The 19,506-nt window shown below is 42.8% G+C and overlaps 1 protein-coding gene across 2 annotated transcripts in view; it reads right to left on the reverse strand.

Moving 5' to 3' along the window:
* The window catches only part of ESRRB (estrogen related receptor beta), a 153,975-nt gene extending 137,736 nt beyond the window's left edge, over positions 1-16,239 (reverse strand). For both annotated transcript variants that reach the window (XM_080978654.1, XM_080978655.1), the window contains exon 1: positions 15,943-16,239. In XM_080978654.1, the coding sequence (XP_080834780.1) occupies positions 15,943-15,944 (2 nt within the window). In that variant the 5' untranslated portion in view covers positions 15,945-16,239. The remainder of the gene's footprint in view (positions 1-15,942) is intronic.
* Between the last annotated feature and the right edge of the window lie 3,267 nt (positions 16,240-19,506).

Raw genomic sequence — 19,506 nt, forward strand, 5'->3', positions numbered from 1 at the left:
CCTCTCAAAGTGGTCCATGGTGGAATGAGGGGAATCCAGAAATCAGACCCATCCCTGGTTTACAATGACTGGCAGTGATTCACCAGGGTTTCAAACAGGGCCATTTCCAGGTAGGGCTGAGAGAGAACCATGCCTGAAGCCCTGGAGAGCCACGGCCAATAAGTATGGACAATACTGAGCTAGATGGACCAATCATCTGGCTCAGTACAAGGAAGCTTGGCATGTCCAGCAGCTACTGCACACTCCAACCATTGGCTAGAACACAGTGCATTCCAGAAACACGGCGGATTCTAGATTCTATGCCATTTCTCCTTAGAACACAGTTTCCCTGCAGCTGCAGAGGTACGAGATGCGTCACACTCCACGGACCTACACACAAAGCTGCTTCATCGTAAATGACTCCTCATTCTGGTTTGTTATGATTAAAAATGCTCGTCTTCCTGCGAGGCCTTGGAGTGGAACCCAGCTGGAAATTGAATCATTAATATTCCCTCTCCTGTCCATTGCTACGATTTCTTACCTTTTCACAAGCAATTGCTACTAGCGCAACAGTTTATGCTCTAAAATGAAAGGAGGGGAAAGCAGCTTGAGGCCCTAGCTGTTTGCCCATGAGAGCCAGCGTGGTGTAGTGGTTAAGAGCAGTGGACTCGTAATCTGGGGAACCAGGTTCGTTTCCACACTCCTCCACATGCAGCTGCTGGGTGACCTTGGGCCAGTCACACTTCTCTGAAGTCTCTCAGCCTCACTCACCTCACAGAGTGTTTGTTGTGGGGGAGGAAGGGAAAGGAGATTGTTAGCCGCTTTGAGACTCCTTAAGGAGAGTGAAAGGCAGGATATCAAGTCCAAACTACTACTCCTCCTCCTCTTCTTCTTCTTTTCAGGAGTTCTAGCCATGGATGGATCTGTCAATTTCTGTTCTCTCACTTTCTCATTTTTTCAATCTTAAATTCAGTTCTCTGTGTTTCTGCAGTAATTTGCAATTTTTGAAAAATACATCTTCATGAAAATTTGTCCTCATTTTAATTACAGTGGTACCTCGTGTTACGTACCACCCCCCTTACGAATGTTTCGGGTTACGCGCCTCTGCTAACCCGGAAGTAGATCTCTAGTCATGATGACTGCCAGGCGGCAGCACCAATCTCTAGCCTAATGTTTCCCATCATGCACTTCACATACCTAGTTTATTCCTCAGAAGAGACTTTGAAATACCCAGCAGGCCTCAAGCTCTCCAGGTCAGTTCTTGAACACTAGCCACACAATACTCATTCCACACTTGTAGGAAATCATTGTTTTAGTGTGGCAGCACCTACACTTTGAAACTCTCTGCCTACTGACATTAAGCTAATGTTGCCATATTTCAAAAAATAAAAACCAGGACATTCGAAAGTTGTTGAACTTATTTTAGGAAGACCCCAAAATTGTTCAGCTTTTTAAAAATGAAACCCTCAAAATTGTTGAGTTGTGTTTTTGGATTTTTTTTTACAAAAACACCCAAAAAATAAAAGATTCCCAGTAATGTCCAGGAAATCCTGGATGTATGGCAGCCCTAATTAAGCAAGCTCCTTCACTGTATTCTTTTTGGCAAGTCTGTCCAGACACGTAGGTGTTGTTGTGCTTTAATCTCTTTTTTGGTTGTTTTTCAAATGTGTTTCATTGCTTGTTTTCAACTGTTTTTACTGATCACATGTTCACATTTCTTGCAAACTGCTTAGAAGTTTCTCTACAATAAAGTGGCATATAAATTTTGTTAAAGAAATAAAATAAACAGTATGCCCATCCTACGACTCACATTGAAAAAAGTCTACCGAAAAGGGGGTGCTCAAGGTCAGACGGGTTGAGTCAATCAACCATGTTGAGCACATATATACGGTAAGTCCCAGGGGAGGAAGAGACAACATTTGCACTTAAATTTGCGTTTGCCAAAGGAGATGCTTTACCTTGCACTGAAAGGAATAGTTCTCAGTCTCTTCCGGTCTAGTCTTCCAAAGGCATGGAGTGGTGGCAGCCTTGCACCCTCCAAATCACCTGATCCTGCCCTTAGTTGGCTTCACCATCTCAGGTGCCTGACATTCTCACCAGATCTTTTCCACACATTGATTCCAACCTTAGGAAATATTCAATTAGCTGGAGACCTGGCCAATGGTAAACTATAGCTAACCACAGCATCGCCGTGCAATTCAACACCAAAGTAGACATGATGGTGGCAGTTCCATGGATTTAAACATGACATTATCCCAATCGTGTAGAATTCGGGAGGTGGGATTTGATTCTAATCATTAAAAGAAAAGGAACACATGAGTAACAGGAAGGACACTAAAGAGTAGATTGGGGTAATTCCTCAAAATATTTCCTTCTAGCCCATTTTGCTCTTGCAGCCTTCAGAGAACAGGATGTGAAGGTTCCATACAGCATGAATTAAATACCCGCTCACCTAATAATTGTCCTTACCACTCATTTGTCATCTCCAACTAGGTTTCCTGGAGTTACTCCTTGAGGGTGAGTAGTGCAAAAAAAAAAAATTCCCCTGCAGCTTATTTACCAAAGCGCTTTTCTCCTCATCTGAGCTCTGATACCCCAAGTGACTATGGTTGTACTTGGAGAAACATGTCGCAGAAAGAAGAAACAGAGACCCGCAGGGCCCGTCTGACCACAAGGCAGAGCGGGGAAGCCATTTTAGGCAGCTGGTTTTGGATTTCACAAGAGTTCTTTCGTTTATTGCTGTTGCGTTTTAACTCCCAGGGTGAGGCACTTGTGGTATTTTCTATCTCAGGTGCCAAAATAATCAACATTAGGAAGCCCGGGATACAGTTTCCTGCAACGGAATAACACTTCTTCCCACTCCTAGGGAGCTGCCTTATCAAAAGTCAGGTCCATGCGTTGCCCACACTGATGGCTCTACCACTGAGTTATGGCTTTCTCTCTGCCAGAAGCAGAGATGCCCAGCGATGGTAGCAAATCAGCATTTTTAAAAATTCTGGCAAAGTGCCTGAGCATCTGAGCACAGCCCCAATGTATTTTAATGCTCTCTCGCCATAGCTTCAACTTCATTATCCTGCTCATGCTGGGGCAACGGCTATTATTACACACCCTGACAGGTCGGAGTGGGAACCTGTTAATATTAAACCTCTGGATCTCAGTCGCCGCCACTGCTATTGGGTTTCACAATGGAAGTTAACAAAAGCTCACCTGGAATGGTCTCCCATTCCTAGCTAATTATTCCCATCTCACCTGAACCCTGGCTGGGCTCCCACTTTCCCCCATGTCCTTAGCTAGCACCGGTTGGCTCACTTCTCCCACTCTGTCCGCCCCTCCCCCCGCCCGCCCCACTCCCCAAGGACAAGCAAAGTTATTACAATAATGAATTAGCCAGGCTGCTTACTGCTGCCAGTGGCGAAGGCAATTATCCCACTCTGCGTCCCCAGCCACTGCTCAGCTCCCTCATAAAGAGAGGCTTTTGGGGCTGCTTTGTGCTTTGATTGGAAATGAAGAGATTGCTAATTAGGGAACCCCTGCTGGGACCAGGCTGGCAGGAACAATGGCAAAATGGACAGAGCACGAGTCCATTTCAGGAAGTGGGGGAAGGATCGGGGAATTTGCATGCCTCCGTAATGCAGTGCATCCACACGCACACCATAAACAATAGGGGAGACAATTTTATAGAGCTTTTCACCTTTTAAAGCATGCTAATTTGTTTATGGGGAGGCTATAATTTGCCATGTGTTTGCATAGGTCAGTGCCTATTGTTTCAGTGCAAAATGCGCGCGCACACACACACACACACACACACATATACACGATATCAACCTGAAGCACATTCTCTTGAAATACATCTTCCAGACATAGCTCAGCTTCTGTCCCCATCACGACTCCTGCTGACTAGCATTTCTTCTATCTAGGGTTCACAGGATGTCTTCTGCACATAATCCTGCAAAGGATGCCTGACCACAACTGGTCTTCCTTTTGGACAACCCTGCCCTGCTCAACAAGGTCCCATCGCTTCAGGTGTTTAGGAAACCTCTGAAGACATGTGATTTTATTTGTTGTATCCTTGAGATGGACTCTTTTGATGCCTTTTGATACAGTTGCATTTCAGTATTTTTTAAGCAGAACGTTTATAGTTTATTTTTAATGGTGTTATTGTTGTGCTGCGTTGTATTTTAATTGTATGATGCCTTGGGAGGAGTTTGATCACTTACAGACAACATAAACATATTTACTATTTATTTAAAGTAATCCTAGTAGTGCTCTCTCTGACCCATAATGGGATGTGGAGCGTAAGAGGCAGAGAACTTGCTGCAGAGGAGACAACTTTGCTTTGTGAGTGGAGCAAGTCATGTTGCTGGGTGACCCTCTTGTTTAAATTAAAAATTAGAAACACTGCTAGATATGAGCTCCAGAACTGGATAAAGAAATCAAGGGTAAGACCACATATGAGATGAGTTGGTTTTCTATTTTTTTCTGGGTGGTCTTAGAAATCAGGGAGACTCGTTTCCTACTTTTATTTGTCAATTAAAAGAAGGCTACAGTGTGCTTACAAGGGAGCAGGGAGCTGTCAAATGATGATGACAATGTCACAAAATGGTGCAGACATGTGTGGGACATTGAGTTAAATCTTTTCTACTGTCATCAAGGCACTATCTGACAAGGGTCCATGCAGCCACATTCAACAAAACAATCTCAACAATTATGGCTGCATAATAGGGCAGGGTTGAGAGAACTTTGCAAATTATTGGTTGCAAAATATTGTCACCTGTGTGCTAGGAAATGCAACATTGCTGCAACAGAAGCATAACATGGAGGGATGCAGGTGAACTGCACACTGCAAGTAAGAAATAACAACTGTGCATGTCTGATGCAAAAGAGAGGGAGAAAAGGGGGGGAGAGAGAGATCATGCGGCAAAGCTCATGAAGCCATGATCTCCCATTTGATCAGTTTGCCCCAGGCCAAAACAGGACAATGTCAAGAAAACTAGCAATCTTATAATTTAGTTTAGACCTCCTCTGCACAATAACATTAAGGGCTTTGAAAGTATTGCATTTCTTTTGATAATACATGTGGTCTAAACCATTACTATTTTCGGAACTGAACAATCCAGAGCGAATGTCCACTGTAATGGTTTCATGACTAGCTTGGCAAGTTCCCCCTAATACCACCAAGCTCTGCCATGGACCCACTAAGCTGCATCCTGGCCCAGAATGCTCTGATCCCTGGCATATGCAGGAAGGTCAGTGTTTTGCTCTGTTTGAAAACTGAATTGAAACAATAGGGTAGATTTACAGTATTGTCGTAGGGCATTTTTGCTTAGCAATTTATTGTGGACTTGGTGCTGCTCAGGCATCACATGTTAATTGCAGCATCCACATCAAAATGCCGTCCCATATTTCCCACCCCCAATTAAATCTGGATTTAGCATTTCTGCAGCGTGGGGAAGGGATATAATTATCAGATTTGTTTTTTTTAAAAAAAAATCACTAAATAGGGAAATAATATAAAGCAGAGTTTTTATGAGGACATCATCACATGGACAAAGCTTCACAAAAACTGCATGCATTGAGCAGCACCCTGTCCACACTAAATGGCCATGTGGAAGTGCACCTAAGTCTAAAAGTCTTGCTTTTCTAAAAAAAATAAAAATAAAAGGTTGCTACTCACAGAACAGCTGTGGTGATTATTCACATAAACCTATATGTGATGTTATGAGCACTTAGTAAAAGTGCTATAAAACAGCATATACCTTCCTTCAATAAAGTATTGCTATCCATTATATCAGTGCTCCGCAGCCTCCTTTGGCTGTCTTCCCTTGTAGATACTATGGCTGAATTTCTTCTATAAAGCTCTAAAGAAATCACTTCAGGTCACACATCACACACACCCTTCCAAATTCCAATAGCTTTGTACACTTAAGAACGTAGCAGCATATAGGAAGAGCCCTTCTGGATTAATCCAAAAGCCCATTTAGTCTAGCATCCTGTTCTCACCTTGGCCAACCAGATGTCTATGGACATGATGCAATATTGCAAAACAATCCTGCACTTACACACATTTTTAGACTTCTTTCACATTGATTATATTTTTTCTAATTGTTGTTCTCTGAATGAACTTACTAGCTGTAACATTAAGATCAATTTCCTGAGGTATCTGTTTATCTCCGTGATGAAGAGCCACACGATTGAGCCTTCCTTATCCCATGCTTGACCACAGAAAGGTCTTTATCCTATGAAGGCATGAAAATTACTGTCTGGTGTACAGGAAGAAACAGAAATGGTAAGGCTTTTTCTGATAAGCATTGGCAATTCTGGTGGTAGCTCACACAGAAGTTCTCCTTGTTCCTCACTCAGAAGATCAAACACATGTATTTATTTCAGAAAGGTATAGAGCCTACATCTTCAGAGGCATGAGTCAAGAATCTGTCCGGGGGACATACAGTCAATTCAACTTCCTAGCCATTCAGTTATAGATCTTGAAGTCATTAAGCTCAGGAACCAGGGCCCCCACTTGTCCCTAGAAAAACAGGATTGCCCTGTTTTTGGACAAAAGTGTCCCCTGTCCTGTTTGGACTTCAAACGGGGTGCCTTTCCCCCGGTATTCAAGTTTGGCCAGCCCAAAATGGTGGTTGCATTGCTGTTGGTGCGGCTGATGAGTCCAGCCTGAGCGACAATAGAGAGAAGGGAGAAGGAGCAACCGCCTCTCCCTCCCTTGCTTTCTCCTTCCTTCCCTCTCACTAGTGCTCTACCTCAGCTGCCGCCTGCCAGTCTAGCATGGCGCAGGTCTGCCACCACTTGGCCCCCTCTGCCACCCCAACCGGACCTCCTCCCTCCTCCACACTTGAATCTCTTCGGATGCCAGCATGTGTGAGAGGCAGGAGCTGAGGCTCACATCACCCATGGGAGCCAGCCGTTTACCCCTGGCTCCTGCCCATCTACGTGAGTCAAGGGGAGGATCGGATCCAGGGTGTTGAGGGTGGTGGGAGGCCGAATGCAGGGAACCCTTCCCCCTCCACAAAGGGGGGAGGATTTGATGCCATGAGAGTGTGTGTGCCCCCCAATCCCCACCTCAACCTGTCCCGTATTTTGCCCAACCAAAGGTGGCAACCCTATTAGGAACACACAAGTTTAATTTTAAAACCATCTCAAGATGGCATATGATAAGACTAAAAAGAATAGTGAAAGGCCAGATACTTTTACATCAGCAGAATTGGGGAACATTTTTATCTTCCTGTCCATTCACTTGCAGGTGTTTTTTTTCTTCTTCATTCAGAAGGGTGAATATGAAATTGATTCAGTTGTAGCATCATGGATGCCTTCGTTTGGTAAATGCATGGTTGTAGTCTCTGAGCCAGTGGTGAATGATGTGCACTAACTTGGTTTCTGAGCAATGGACGGGGTTCAAAGGAGTGGCAATTTGCTTTTCACTTCAGATTCTTAACCAAGTATCCTATAGGTGAGTGTGAACACATTTGGGGGGCAATTCTCAACAATTGTCAAGTGCCATTCCCACAAGCAAAATTCAGAGTAATGCCATCCAGATTTTATATACAGTGGTACCTCGGGTTACATACGCTTCAAGTTACATATTCTTCAGGTTACAGACTCCGCTAACCCAGAAATAGTGCTTCAGGATAAAAACTTTGCTTCAGGATGAGAACAGAAATTGTGCTCCGGCAGCGCGGCAGCAGCAGGAGGCCCCATTAGCAAAAGTGGTGCTTCAGGTTAAGAACAGTTTTAAGTTAAGTACGGACCTCCGGAACGAATTAAGTGCTTTTTGAACACACAGTTTTTAAATTACACCTTAAAAACAATAGACATTCAAAACAAACAAACTACAAATAAAATCTCTTAATTAAGTTTATGGGGCACGACTGCAATCCTGTGCATGGTTACCTGTCAAACTCTTCTTGCATATGGTCCCTCCAGTGCAGCGTAGTGGTTAGGTGTCCGACTAAGACTTGGGAGTTCAGGGTTCAAATCCCCACTTGGCCATAAATCTCACTGAGTGACTTTGGGCCAGTCACTGCCTCTTGTTGTGAGGATTAAATGGGAAGAGGGAGCATCATGTACAACATCTTGAACTCCTTAGATAAAATGTGGGATAGCAATGCAACAAATAAATAATGAAACAGCTCTGATTTCCAACTATACAATAACTGCAAAAATCACCACATGTAAGAAAGACGTTTAACTCAAACATGATGGAGATAGAAAACCAGGCACAGGGAAAAGCTGGAAGTACAGAGCAGTCTTCACCAACCTGGTGCCCTTGAGACGTTTTTGATTATGACTCCCCTCAACCCCAGTAAGCACAGCAATGCTGGCTAGGGATGGTGGACTTATAGTCCAAAGTATTTGGAAGATGAACAGACAGGAGTGGGAAGAAACTAAAAACTTTGTGCAGGAGAAAGCGAGGAAACAAGGAGATGAGAAGAGAAATAATAGAGATCTTCCAAAGTAAGGTTCATATGACTCAACAAAATTCCAAGCAGGCAGTGGGTGTGATGACTTCAAATTACAAACGTACTGTGGCTACGACTCTCTTGGAGTGTGAAGCCTTATGGAAACATTAGGCTTATAGGAAAGTGAGTGCAGGCTTCCTCTTTCACACCTTGGTAATCTAGTCCATAGGGAACGCGGGTGGTGCTGTGGGTTAAACCACAGAGCCAGGACTTGCCGATCAGAAGGTCGGTGGTTCGAATCCCCACAACAGGGTGAGCTCCCGTTGCTTGGTCCCTGCTCCTGCCAACCTAGCAGTTCGAAAGCACGTCAAAGTGCAAGTAGATAAATAGGTACCACTCCGGCGGGAAGGTAAACGGCGTTTCCGTGCGCTGCTCTGGTTCACCAGAAGCGGCTTAGTCATGCTGGCCACATGACCCGGAAGCTGTACGTCGGCTCCCTCAGCCAATAAAGCGAGATGAGCGCCGCAACCCCAGAGTCAGCCACGACTGGATCTAATGGTCAGAGGTCCCTTTACCTTTACCTTTAATCTAGTCCATAGTAATGAAGAAAATACATGCCGTGTGAAGAAAAATATATAAATTGCAGAATTTTCATTAAAGCTGCATCTCTCTCTCTCTGGCTCAAAGCACAAACTCTAACAAATGGAAAGCTCAGTAGAGTAGAGTGAAGTGTTTTTGCTTCTTGAAGCTACTGGAAAAGCCATTGGACTATAAAGTTGCTCAAGGGATACTAGAATTCTGCTGACAACACAGGAAAGTGACATTGAGACCAAGAGGAAGCTCTTTTCCCCGGGTCCATTGGTCTTTCCAAGTGAAAATTCATCACCAGCCCCCTGTGGCCGAACGTAATTTTGCTGTTTTTGTGACTCTTCCAGGGAGCTTCAACAGAACTGATAGGAGTCGCTTCCAAATGGCAATTCCATCTTTTGTCCATTACAGTCACTGCAGACAACAGCTTCGCAAAGGGAATTGTATGATGGGCTATCCTTGTGTATTGAAAGATAAGATTCCCCAACCCTTACTCCGCTTCACTGACTGCCACTTGTGGGGACAGTGTAACGCAACATGCAATATCGCAACACATTTTGGCGTACACCACAAGGGGGAAGGCAGGAAGGAGTAGGAGATGCAAGTTGGGCATAATTTGAAGTTCCAGCTGCTACTACAGAGAACAGAAGGCTCATTAGGATAGGTTTGGCAAACACGATCAACAGGCAAATATGCCCAAGGTTAGCACATTCAACTTACCTTAGTGTTTGGACTGGACCTAAAAGTACAAGAGTGGGAAACCTGTGGACTTTCAGGTGTTTCTAGACTACAGCTCTAATAATCCCTGACAATTGTCCACACTTGCCAGGGGTTGATGGGAGCTGGAATCCTGCAACACCTGGAAGACCAATGGCACTCCTGTCAATCATCCTGAGTTGCTTTGCTGCACAATATATCTTACTTTGCAGTCCTATACACACTGGCCTGGGAGTAAACTCCCTTGAATCCCTTGGAACTCCCTTTTAAGTAAACATAGGATTGTGCTATAAGTGTAGAAATTCATACTTGTAATAGATTTGATAGTAGGGCTCCATGTGATGCACTACTAAAAAATAAACACCTTAAGAGCTTATACTCCAGTTAGATATCTTCACACACACACACACACACACACACACACCAATTTCAGGGATAATCTTTCAGTAAATGAGAGCATGGACCCATGTGAAAGGATCTGTAAGATTTCAAAACAGGAAATATTACTTTCTTCAATTCTCAAGAAGGGAAATATCAGATTTTTTTAAAAAAATAGAAACTTTTCAGTTTGAGTGTTTCCCAAGAGAAACACCAGCAGCAGACCATTTGAGTGCACCTTTATGCTATATTTTTCACAATTTGGGTTTATACACTGCCGCAGAGTGGGGGAAAGCATGCTTTGCTAGACAGTACTGGAGAAAATTTTACAACCAAACACCAAAATAAACCCCTGCACTTGCAAAAAAAGGAATAGAAGTAACAAGAGAAAAAGAGTATGCTGTGTAGTGCCAGGGAAATTAGTGAGAGAAGAATCCAAGGAGATCTACTAAGAAGGATTGGCTGCTGCTCACGTAGATAACAAGAGAACAAGCTAGGAAGGTGGTATTAATTCAGAATATCTGTTGGTGAACACTTAGTAATGTTGAGATTCAGTGACAGGAGGTACGCATTGATTTGATCGACGTCTTCCCTCTGCATTTCAGTGACGGAATTAGCCATTGTGTGAGTGACTCTTCTTGAAGCACATGGCTGGTACAAGGAGCCCAATCCAGATTGAGAACTGAAGTGACATGCTTCTCTTACAGTCATCGGTGAAGAGACTTACCAGCCATGTTTAATTCTATCATTGCCCCCTAATACATGACCCGTAGGCGAGAGGGAGAAGGGAGTGTTAACATTCTGGCTCCTCCCCCAAAACAGTGGTCTCTGATCCAGATCGCCTGCTATCTGTTTTGGAAGGAGGTGGCATAGGGGAAGTGGTGATCAAGAGTAGAACCACATCAGGGGCAAAGTCCCCACAACATTGCTTTCTTAGTGTGATTGTCTTATTGCTGTTTGGGGGGGGCACTCTTGCACTACAATGCAACAAGAGTGGGACTAAATACATATACAGATGGTGACTATTTCATGCAGGGGCTCTGTTCCCAGCCCCTGCACATGTCAGTGAAACATGCATAAGCACGCCCTGCCCCCATTGCACCCTGTTCCACCCCCTTTCTGCCCTCTTCCAGGTCCAAACAGAATCAGGTGTCAGTGATCACACATCAAGTGGTTGTGCCTAAAATGGTCACTCCCTAAATATATAAATTTAGTAAATTAATATATATATATATTTTTTAAAAACTGAAACATTTGTGATATAAAAAATTACAGGATTTCAGGAGGATGTTATGGGAAATTAACTGATTGGAAATTAAGCATTACATTCACCCTGAAACTTCTGTAGCTGCAAACGGTATTGGAAGTAGGGTCATAGATAACTGTCCCAGTAGCATCATGAACACAAATCACCATGAATGCTCAATAAGAAGGATATGTGGAGGGGCCCTGAGACCTCAGCAAAGGGGGCTAGAGCAGGATGGAGACTTCGCAGCACTCCACATCTTGCGGGACTTCAACTGCCATCAGCCCAAGCCAGCATTGCCATTGTTCAGAGATTATGAGAACTGGAGTCTACATGTAGGAGGGCCAAAGGTTTGCAGATTTGTAGCTCCCTACGCTCCCCCCCAAATCTGCTTCAGAGTGTTGGGGGACCCTCGGGAATAGTGTGAGGAGCATTTGGGTTTGTAGAAGGGAAAGGGAATTGGCAAAAATTGCCTTCTATGGTTTACCCAGTAGTGATGTATGGAAGTGAAAGCTGGACCATAAAGAAAGCTGATCACCGAAGAATTGATGCTTTTGAATTATGGTCCTGGAGGAGACTCTTGAGAGTCCCATGAACTACAAGAAGATCAAACCTATCCATTCTTAAGGAAATCAGCCCTGAGTGCTCACTGGAAGGACAGATCCTGAAGCTGAGGCTCCAATACTTTGGCCGCCTCATGAGAAGAAAAGACTCCCTGGAAAAGACCCTGATGTTGGGAATGATTGAGGACACAAGGAGAAGGGGACGACAGAGGACCAAACTGCAGGAGGCAGTGGAAAACAGGAGTGCCTGGCATGCTCTGGTTCATGGGGTCACGAAGAGTCGGACACGACTAAACAACAACAAGCCTTCTACCTGTGGAAGCATCCAGATATCAGAGCAGGAACCTCTCTCTGGGGGAATCTGACACACTTCCACAAACAGAAGCAGTCCTTCCATTCACAGAACAACCAGTCTAATTCCAACCCATAAGTTCAGCTCTATAAGCTGGTCACACTGGCACTTCTGGAATGATACAATCTGGGAGATTCCAGCCATTACCGATCCCAAGAGACCCCAGCATCATAGATAGGAAGGGGTTGTCCAATGAACATGCAGTATTAGTAGAATACAGCTGTATGTCTACCAAGCACAGTCCACATTGTAAAAGCCAAATCATCACCAAACCACCACATGCTGAAGTGGTTGTGAAATTCACCACAAGCATCTTACATGCATCTTACAAAAGTAGCACAATTTATGGCTAGCTGTTCAATTGCTTAAGAAAAGGGAGTTGGCAAGAAGTCAAAGATGATAACCAAAACAAGTGCGTTGAAAAAGACGTGCAGAGCTATTTCAAAGCCAGCAGAGAAGCAGCCCTCCTTCTCACTCGTTCACCATTTAAATGATCGTTTATTTGTAGCTTCTGCCAGATTTTCACAGTTCATACCATGAACATTTTGCTCATCTGCAGGGAAACTGTTTGGAAGCCTCCCCTGACTTTGTTTTAAATATCTCACGGCATCATCCATTTTAACACTGCCAGATGATTATTCTCCCTCACCGTCCCCACCCCCTTCTACAGAACTGAAGTTGTACAGCAGTTGAAAATGCTAATGGCTTAACTGGTTTCAATTTTTTTTTTCCCACAGCAGCCCTGAGGGGGTTTAACTCTTTCCACTGCGCTGAGATCCTGCTTTTGGAGTTCAATGTTTAACTCGCGCTGGGAGACTCATAAATATTCGGAGTCACTCTCTCCCTCTCTGTTTGATTAGGAAATGAGCCTTTAACTCAATGTAATCCCCAAGCCATTAACAAAAAAGACCTCAACAGCTCCACTATTAGAATTTCACTTCTAACCCACAGAGGATTGAATTAGATTAACATAACTACCAGCAATCTGAGTTTATTTTCTGTGCCAGAAAGAAATGTGTTTTCCAGAAAAAGAAAAAGGAGGGGTTGATAAAAAGATGGAGAGCATAATGTAATGTAGAAATTGAGAGATGATAAAAAGTCAGTCTGGAAAGATAAAAGAAGGAAGCTAAATAAGCACAATCTCTTTTTAAAAAAAAAACCCCAACAACAACGGGGCTGGTAAGGCCTTATTTACTTATTTTATCAGGTGAATGATTTATAATTTAAGTAAAACTAGTTGTTTCTTCTCACTTTCCAAGCATCAGTTCCATCACCTGAGGCTCCCAGGCATATATTCCTGGCAGATGCATTCCACACACCTGCACAAGAGCCTACTTGGCACACAACATTTATGAAGTGATGAAACAAAATAAAAGAAGAGGGCTTGGTAATGTGGTCAGACAACATAGCATCCCTCGTAACTTTGCAAGCATAGGTAAGTCACGCAGGGCTGAGTATGGTATGCCCTTCCTCAAAAATCCCAAAAAACTTCACCTGAGAAACAAATTCTGATGTGTTGCTGGTGCAAGTATAATGGTTAAAGAAGCAGGAACAAATTAATAGCATCATACCTTTCGCTTACTATATCAGAGTTCCCCCATTATCTGTAAACTAACTACCCAAACATGGGAAAGAAGAGCATTCCATATTCTGCTAACAGCAGCTGATGTTTGGGTCGGCGGGGGTGGGGGGGATATATATTTTGGCTAAACAAGATGGAACACACAGATACAAATAGGGGTAATCCAAGTACTTTTCATACATATGCCAAACATGTCGAAGAAGAGGAAGAAGGAGGAGGAGAAGTAGAATGGATGTTTGCAAGCATGTGATGAAAAGAGGCATCATAGAAGTTTGAATGTTTTGTGGGAAAGAGATTAGGGTTACAATTCTGAACCTGCTAAATGTACACTAGTCAATAAAAATATTGACTGTAATGGAACTAAATGCACATAAAGGGGTACTGGGGTATAATTTGTGCATTTATTGAGAATGCAAACCCACTCCTTTCTCCAGGAATTTGCAAGAGGATCTAATTCATTAGTTTTCATGGAAAATCTGGCCTCTGCTCACACAACTGAAGAATGAAATACAGAAAACAAGGAAGGAATGCATGGACTTAATGTAAAGCCAACATAAACTAGATTTACAGAGAGCAAAGTCATTTGATTTCTACGCACAAAAGTTACAACAAATGCAAATTAAGTATTTTATGAAGTTGCTGTCTTGCTTGTTTTTAGAGGGATTCTTATCCAAATACATCTTGAGTTTAAATGGTCATCAGAAACATTTTGAACTTGTGGTCCATTACATTAAATCAGAAGTTACATTTACCCCCATTTGATTGTGCCAACAACCAGAGGGTTTTATGCTGCCGGTCACAAACTTTTCAGGAATATGTTTGCTTTTTCTTACACCAAACTATAAAATGTATTTGTAAGCTACAGAATTTTGCAAATTGTGTAGCTTTTGTACAGCAAAAGGAAACAGCTTTGTGGTATACATTCACTCAAAAAGATCGCTTTCAAAACAGATTCCCCTCATCTAACCACATAATAACTACTATCAATCATTTCATTACATTTTATGCAAACCATCTCTACGCTTAAAGAAAATAATTTTTCTCAAATATATTTTACAACTGTAATTCATTTCATGGAACTAAATTCGAAACATTAACTCAATTCTCTCAACAAAAAGTTGCCAGATCAATTTTTGAGATCATTTTAAAGTAAGACAAAATAAAAGACTGAGAAGCTAAACGGTATAATCTTTATGAGGTGGGGAAGATGATATTAAAAGGAACAACTAAGAAGATACATTAATAAAGAATTTTATTTAGGACCAAAATGACAAATTTCTGCCCTGGAACTATACAACAATATACTCATTGGTTTGCCAAAATAAAACCCAAAATTGCATGAAGAACAAATACTAATTACTTATTTTCTTAGCACTTTTTACAGTTTATGATAATCCACATTTTTGCTATTACTAGAGGCAAGCTGCAAAGGGGTGTTTTTGTCTGTGGAATGCCTCAAGGCAAGCTTCTAAATACTAATCATAAATACAACGCATTGACCAGACTGACACAGATATCACTAAACTGTCTTCCCAAAGTCATCTGTGTTTCTTTAGTCACAGTCGAGACATTCTATACTAACTAGGTAACATTTTTTAAACACACACACTGAAATTTCAGAGGCAAAAAGCATTCCATAATACCCTTTTTTCCACATGGGTGCATTAATGAACACTTGTACCAAAGTTTCCCGTGAATAGTTTTAGGTGCAAAAAAAATATGTCTGTGTTGCTGAACTTTCCCTATATTCAGACCTGATACCAGTGCTAGGGGCACAGTAGAACTCTCACCTTGACAAGCCCTTAAACAGAGTTACGCTGTTGTGCGCTGGCTTTCTTGCAGCAGCAGTGTTACAACTCTTTGCACTCTCTAAACAATACTATCTAGCACAAACTTTCATTTGTTTGCTTTGGGATGAAAAACACCTCATGATTAAATGACATTTGTTTCGCCTTCTGAAATAAACTTGCCAGCCTTCCTCAAAAAATGTGAAAACAGACTTCACACACACACTTTAGTTCAGCTAAAATACGTGCTCCCATAATTTCAAGTCCAAATAAAAGGACTGATGCAAGAGAGGGGGGAAACCAATTCCCCCAATAAAAGGTGGGAAATTAGGTACTTACATGATTCAGGTTGAGAGGCGGACCTCAGGACCAGGGTAGGATTTCCTTTACCCCCTTCCCAGGTGTTTCTAATTGCTGATTAAATATCTTTTGGTTCCGCTCGCACTAGCCGGGAGTCCCCTCTGCGTCTCTGTGTCTCTTTGTGACTAAGGACACAGTACTCTGAGTCCCAACCTATAAATAGATTCCAGCTCCGTGATTGATATAACAGGCAGCTGACAAGGAAAAAAAAATAAGCAGGTCTTAGGCATAGCAGCAAAAGCTGCTCCACAATGCATACAGGGAGGAGCCCCCCGTAGCCACCCATAGGCACAGCAAAGGGAGAGTGTGCAGCAATTGCTTCCACAGCAGCGTTACAGCAACTTGAAACAAGGGAAGCGAAAAGAACAAAATCCAATATATGAATAACACAAATATCAGCCAATATCAGAGTCCTCTAAGTCTCAGGCTAAGGCCCCAGATACAGTCGGCGTACGCCTTCCAAACTGTGTGCGTACTGATTCCAGGCCCGGCTTTGAAAAGTTTCTTTTCCCAGGACTGTGTTGAGATAGATACCTGGACTTGGTCCTGCCAAAGTAAGGCAGGATGCTTTGCACGACCAAAGACGAGAGGTTTTCTCTTTCCAGAGCACCAGCTCAGAAAACACAGCCAGGGTATTGCTAACATTTTCTCCTCATAAAAGATTTCCCAGCCTAAAGCGTTTTCTAGCCTCGGTTCGGCATCCTTTGCTTTTGGAAAAACTTTTATGGATTCTGTTATTTTGAAGAAGTGTGCTTGCACACGAAAGCTCATACCAAGAACTAACTTAGTTGGTCTTAAAGGTGCTACTGGAAGGATTTTTTTTATTTTTTTTATGGATTCTGTTATTTTGTTCCAAGCATGTCCAGGGAAACATCTTAACCCAAAGTTGGAGGTGGCTGAGCTACTGGAGGGCCCAGTGACAGGGGGCTTTCTGAATGACCTGGCAAATCCTTGAGGATGAACGAGGTGAGGCAGATTCAGATAGGTAGCTGTGTTGGTCTGACGCAGTCAAAATATATATATAAAAAATAGTCCAGTAACACCTTAGAGACCAACTAAGTCTCTTCTTGGTATAAGCTTTCATGTGCAGGAACACTTCTTCAGATAGTATGTGAGGCAGGGGAGAGATACTCAACCTTGGTGTCTACTAGCCACCAATAGGTCCATGGGGTCACGAAGAGTCGGACACGACTAAACGACTAAACAACAACAAATTTTATTGACTGTATTCAAGCTGGTTGCAAAAGAGAGAGAAATTGAATTGGTTGGGAGCTGCAGTAAACCCGGTTTTGAAAGCCTTTTCAGGTTTCTGAAATGAGAACTCAGGAGAATATTCTACATCCCCTTTGGGAATACAGGAATTTAATGTGGATTTGAAGCTTCATGTGCCTTGTCCACATGGGCATAGCTCGCATTCCCATCTAAGTGGCAGCCCACAGTTTTTTAATCTGGGGGAAAGGGGGAAGTAAAACCAATATAAAATACTCAACTGGGAGTGTACTGGAGTGCATTGTGTGTTTCCATCTATCACCACACCCCCTACTTCCATTTTGCTTCTGTCTGCCCATAGGAAAGGATGCCGGTTCCTGGTGGTTTTTTCAATTTTTAAAACAGCTCTTTTGTGCAGAAGAGCTATTGCGCAAAACAGCTGTATTAAAAATAAAATTTGCCCTTTGCAGGTTCAGGAAGTGGGGAAGGAAAAGAGGAGAAAAGGAAGCAGCAGCCTTGCTTGACTTGGAACAACACTTTGTGCAAATCTTGAATATTAGGAAACTTACACTTCAAAAATTAAAAAATTCGATATAAGGTTTATGTGCCCATCTAAATGAACATCTCAAGAATGCCCACAACAGACAACAGGTTTCCTGGCTTGGAGCAACATGTGCTATTTTGTACAAATCTGATATAGTGGAACACTTGTGTTTCAGCTAAAATAATAACAATGAATAGGTGCTTGGGCACAAAGAAACAAACACCTGTATGCATGCCCAGAATGGACCTCAGGTTTCTGGAATTTATGATGGGTGGGGAAGTATCAATCAAGGGGAGGAGACAACAATACACAAGTGTTTATATCATTATTCAAAGGTATTATTTCATTATTTATTGGATTTCTTTCCCACCCTTCACTATAAGGTCCCAAGGCAGATTGAAGCAATTTTTAAAAATGATATTAAAACCATTTGTAAGAAGAAGATTACAGTGGATCCAGATAGAGAGAGATATATATGGTGTCAAAGGCCAGTGTCAAAAAGGTGCATTTTCAGCGCATGAGAAAAGCTACACAATGAAGTTGCCAGATGCACCGACTCTGAAGGGAAGAAATCCCACAGTTTAGGGGCTGCCACAGAGAATGCCCTCTTCCAGGACATATACACACCCCAAACAAAAACCAAGATTTACCGATGGTTTTTTTTCCCAGGTATCACTTATTCCAGAATTCTGAGTACAGTATGTATTGGATGCAGTGGGCCTGCACCAATCACGTGACCTCCCGTTGGTCATATTGCTGCTGCTTCCTGGGAAGTGGAGGGGGAGTGGCACAGAGGTGAAGTCAGCACAGTGCAAGCACATCAGCAGAGCCAATCCCTCCAGTACATTTGCACCATGCCAACCTCACTGCCCCTCCGCCTCTACCTCCTGGTAAGAAGCAGCAATGAAACCAATCACAGGGCAGGTGAGTGGCCACACCCTGGTGAAAGTTCTGGTCGCTGCCCAGCACTTATACAATGGAACTAGTGAATGATGAATGGTTGCTATAGAGAGCCTTGGAAATCTGCAACTAGCACAGTGAAGGATGAGTGTGGTTTTCTATGTTCTTGTCCAGCCCCAGCCCTTCTTGCTTGGGACCATTGTTCACTGCAAGGTCCCAGTTTCAATCCCAGGCATCTCCAGGTATGGCTTGGAAAGTCTCCTGCCTAAAACCCTAAGAAACCACTGCCAAGTTATGTTTACAGCTAGGGATGGTGAAGAAACTCATTTTGATCCGCACCTAGCTAATTCACACTTTCCGAAATAATACAGGACAGAAAATGCAGCTGTCCTTCCCAAGTCACCCTTCTCTGAATTTTGCAATGCAGTTCTCCAATGCAGATATCAAAGGAAAGTGTGCATAATGATTAGGGAATATAAACAAATAAATTCAGAAGTTAGTGAAAATAGCATACAAGCATGCCTTGTATTAGGGGAAATTGCTTGCAAAAAATGTGCTTTGCTTCTGTGTTCATCTCTTGATTTTCAGTTGCTTTGTTACATTAGAATATTGGATGATTTGAATATTGTATCCTAGGTTCCTAGAAGCTGTGACATCAGAGACTAACAAATATAATTGTTAATAACAACAACCCCCAAAGGAATTTTTCTAGACTCTCATTCCCCCCCCCCCATTACTACCAGTTGGCAACATCCACTTAGAGGCAGAACTAGTACTATCTGGCACCTGTAACAATGTCAGTTCTGCAGATTAAAGTGGTCAAGAGCATATGCAGTGGTACCTCAGGTTACATATGCTTCAGGTTACATACGCTTCAGGTTACAGACTCC

This window comes from Podarcis pityusensis (genome assembly GCF_964106645.2).
Source record: "Podarcis pityusensis genome assembly, chromosome: 1".
Lineage (NCBI taxonomy): Eukaryota > Metazoa > Chordata > Lepidosauria > Squamata > Lacertidae > Podarcis > Podarcis pityusensis.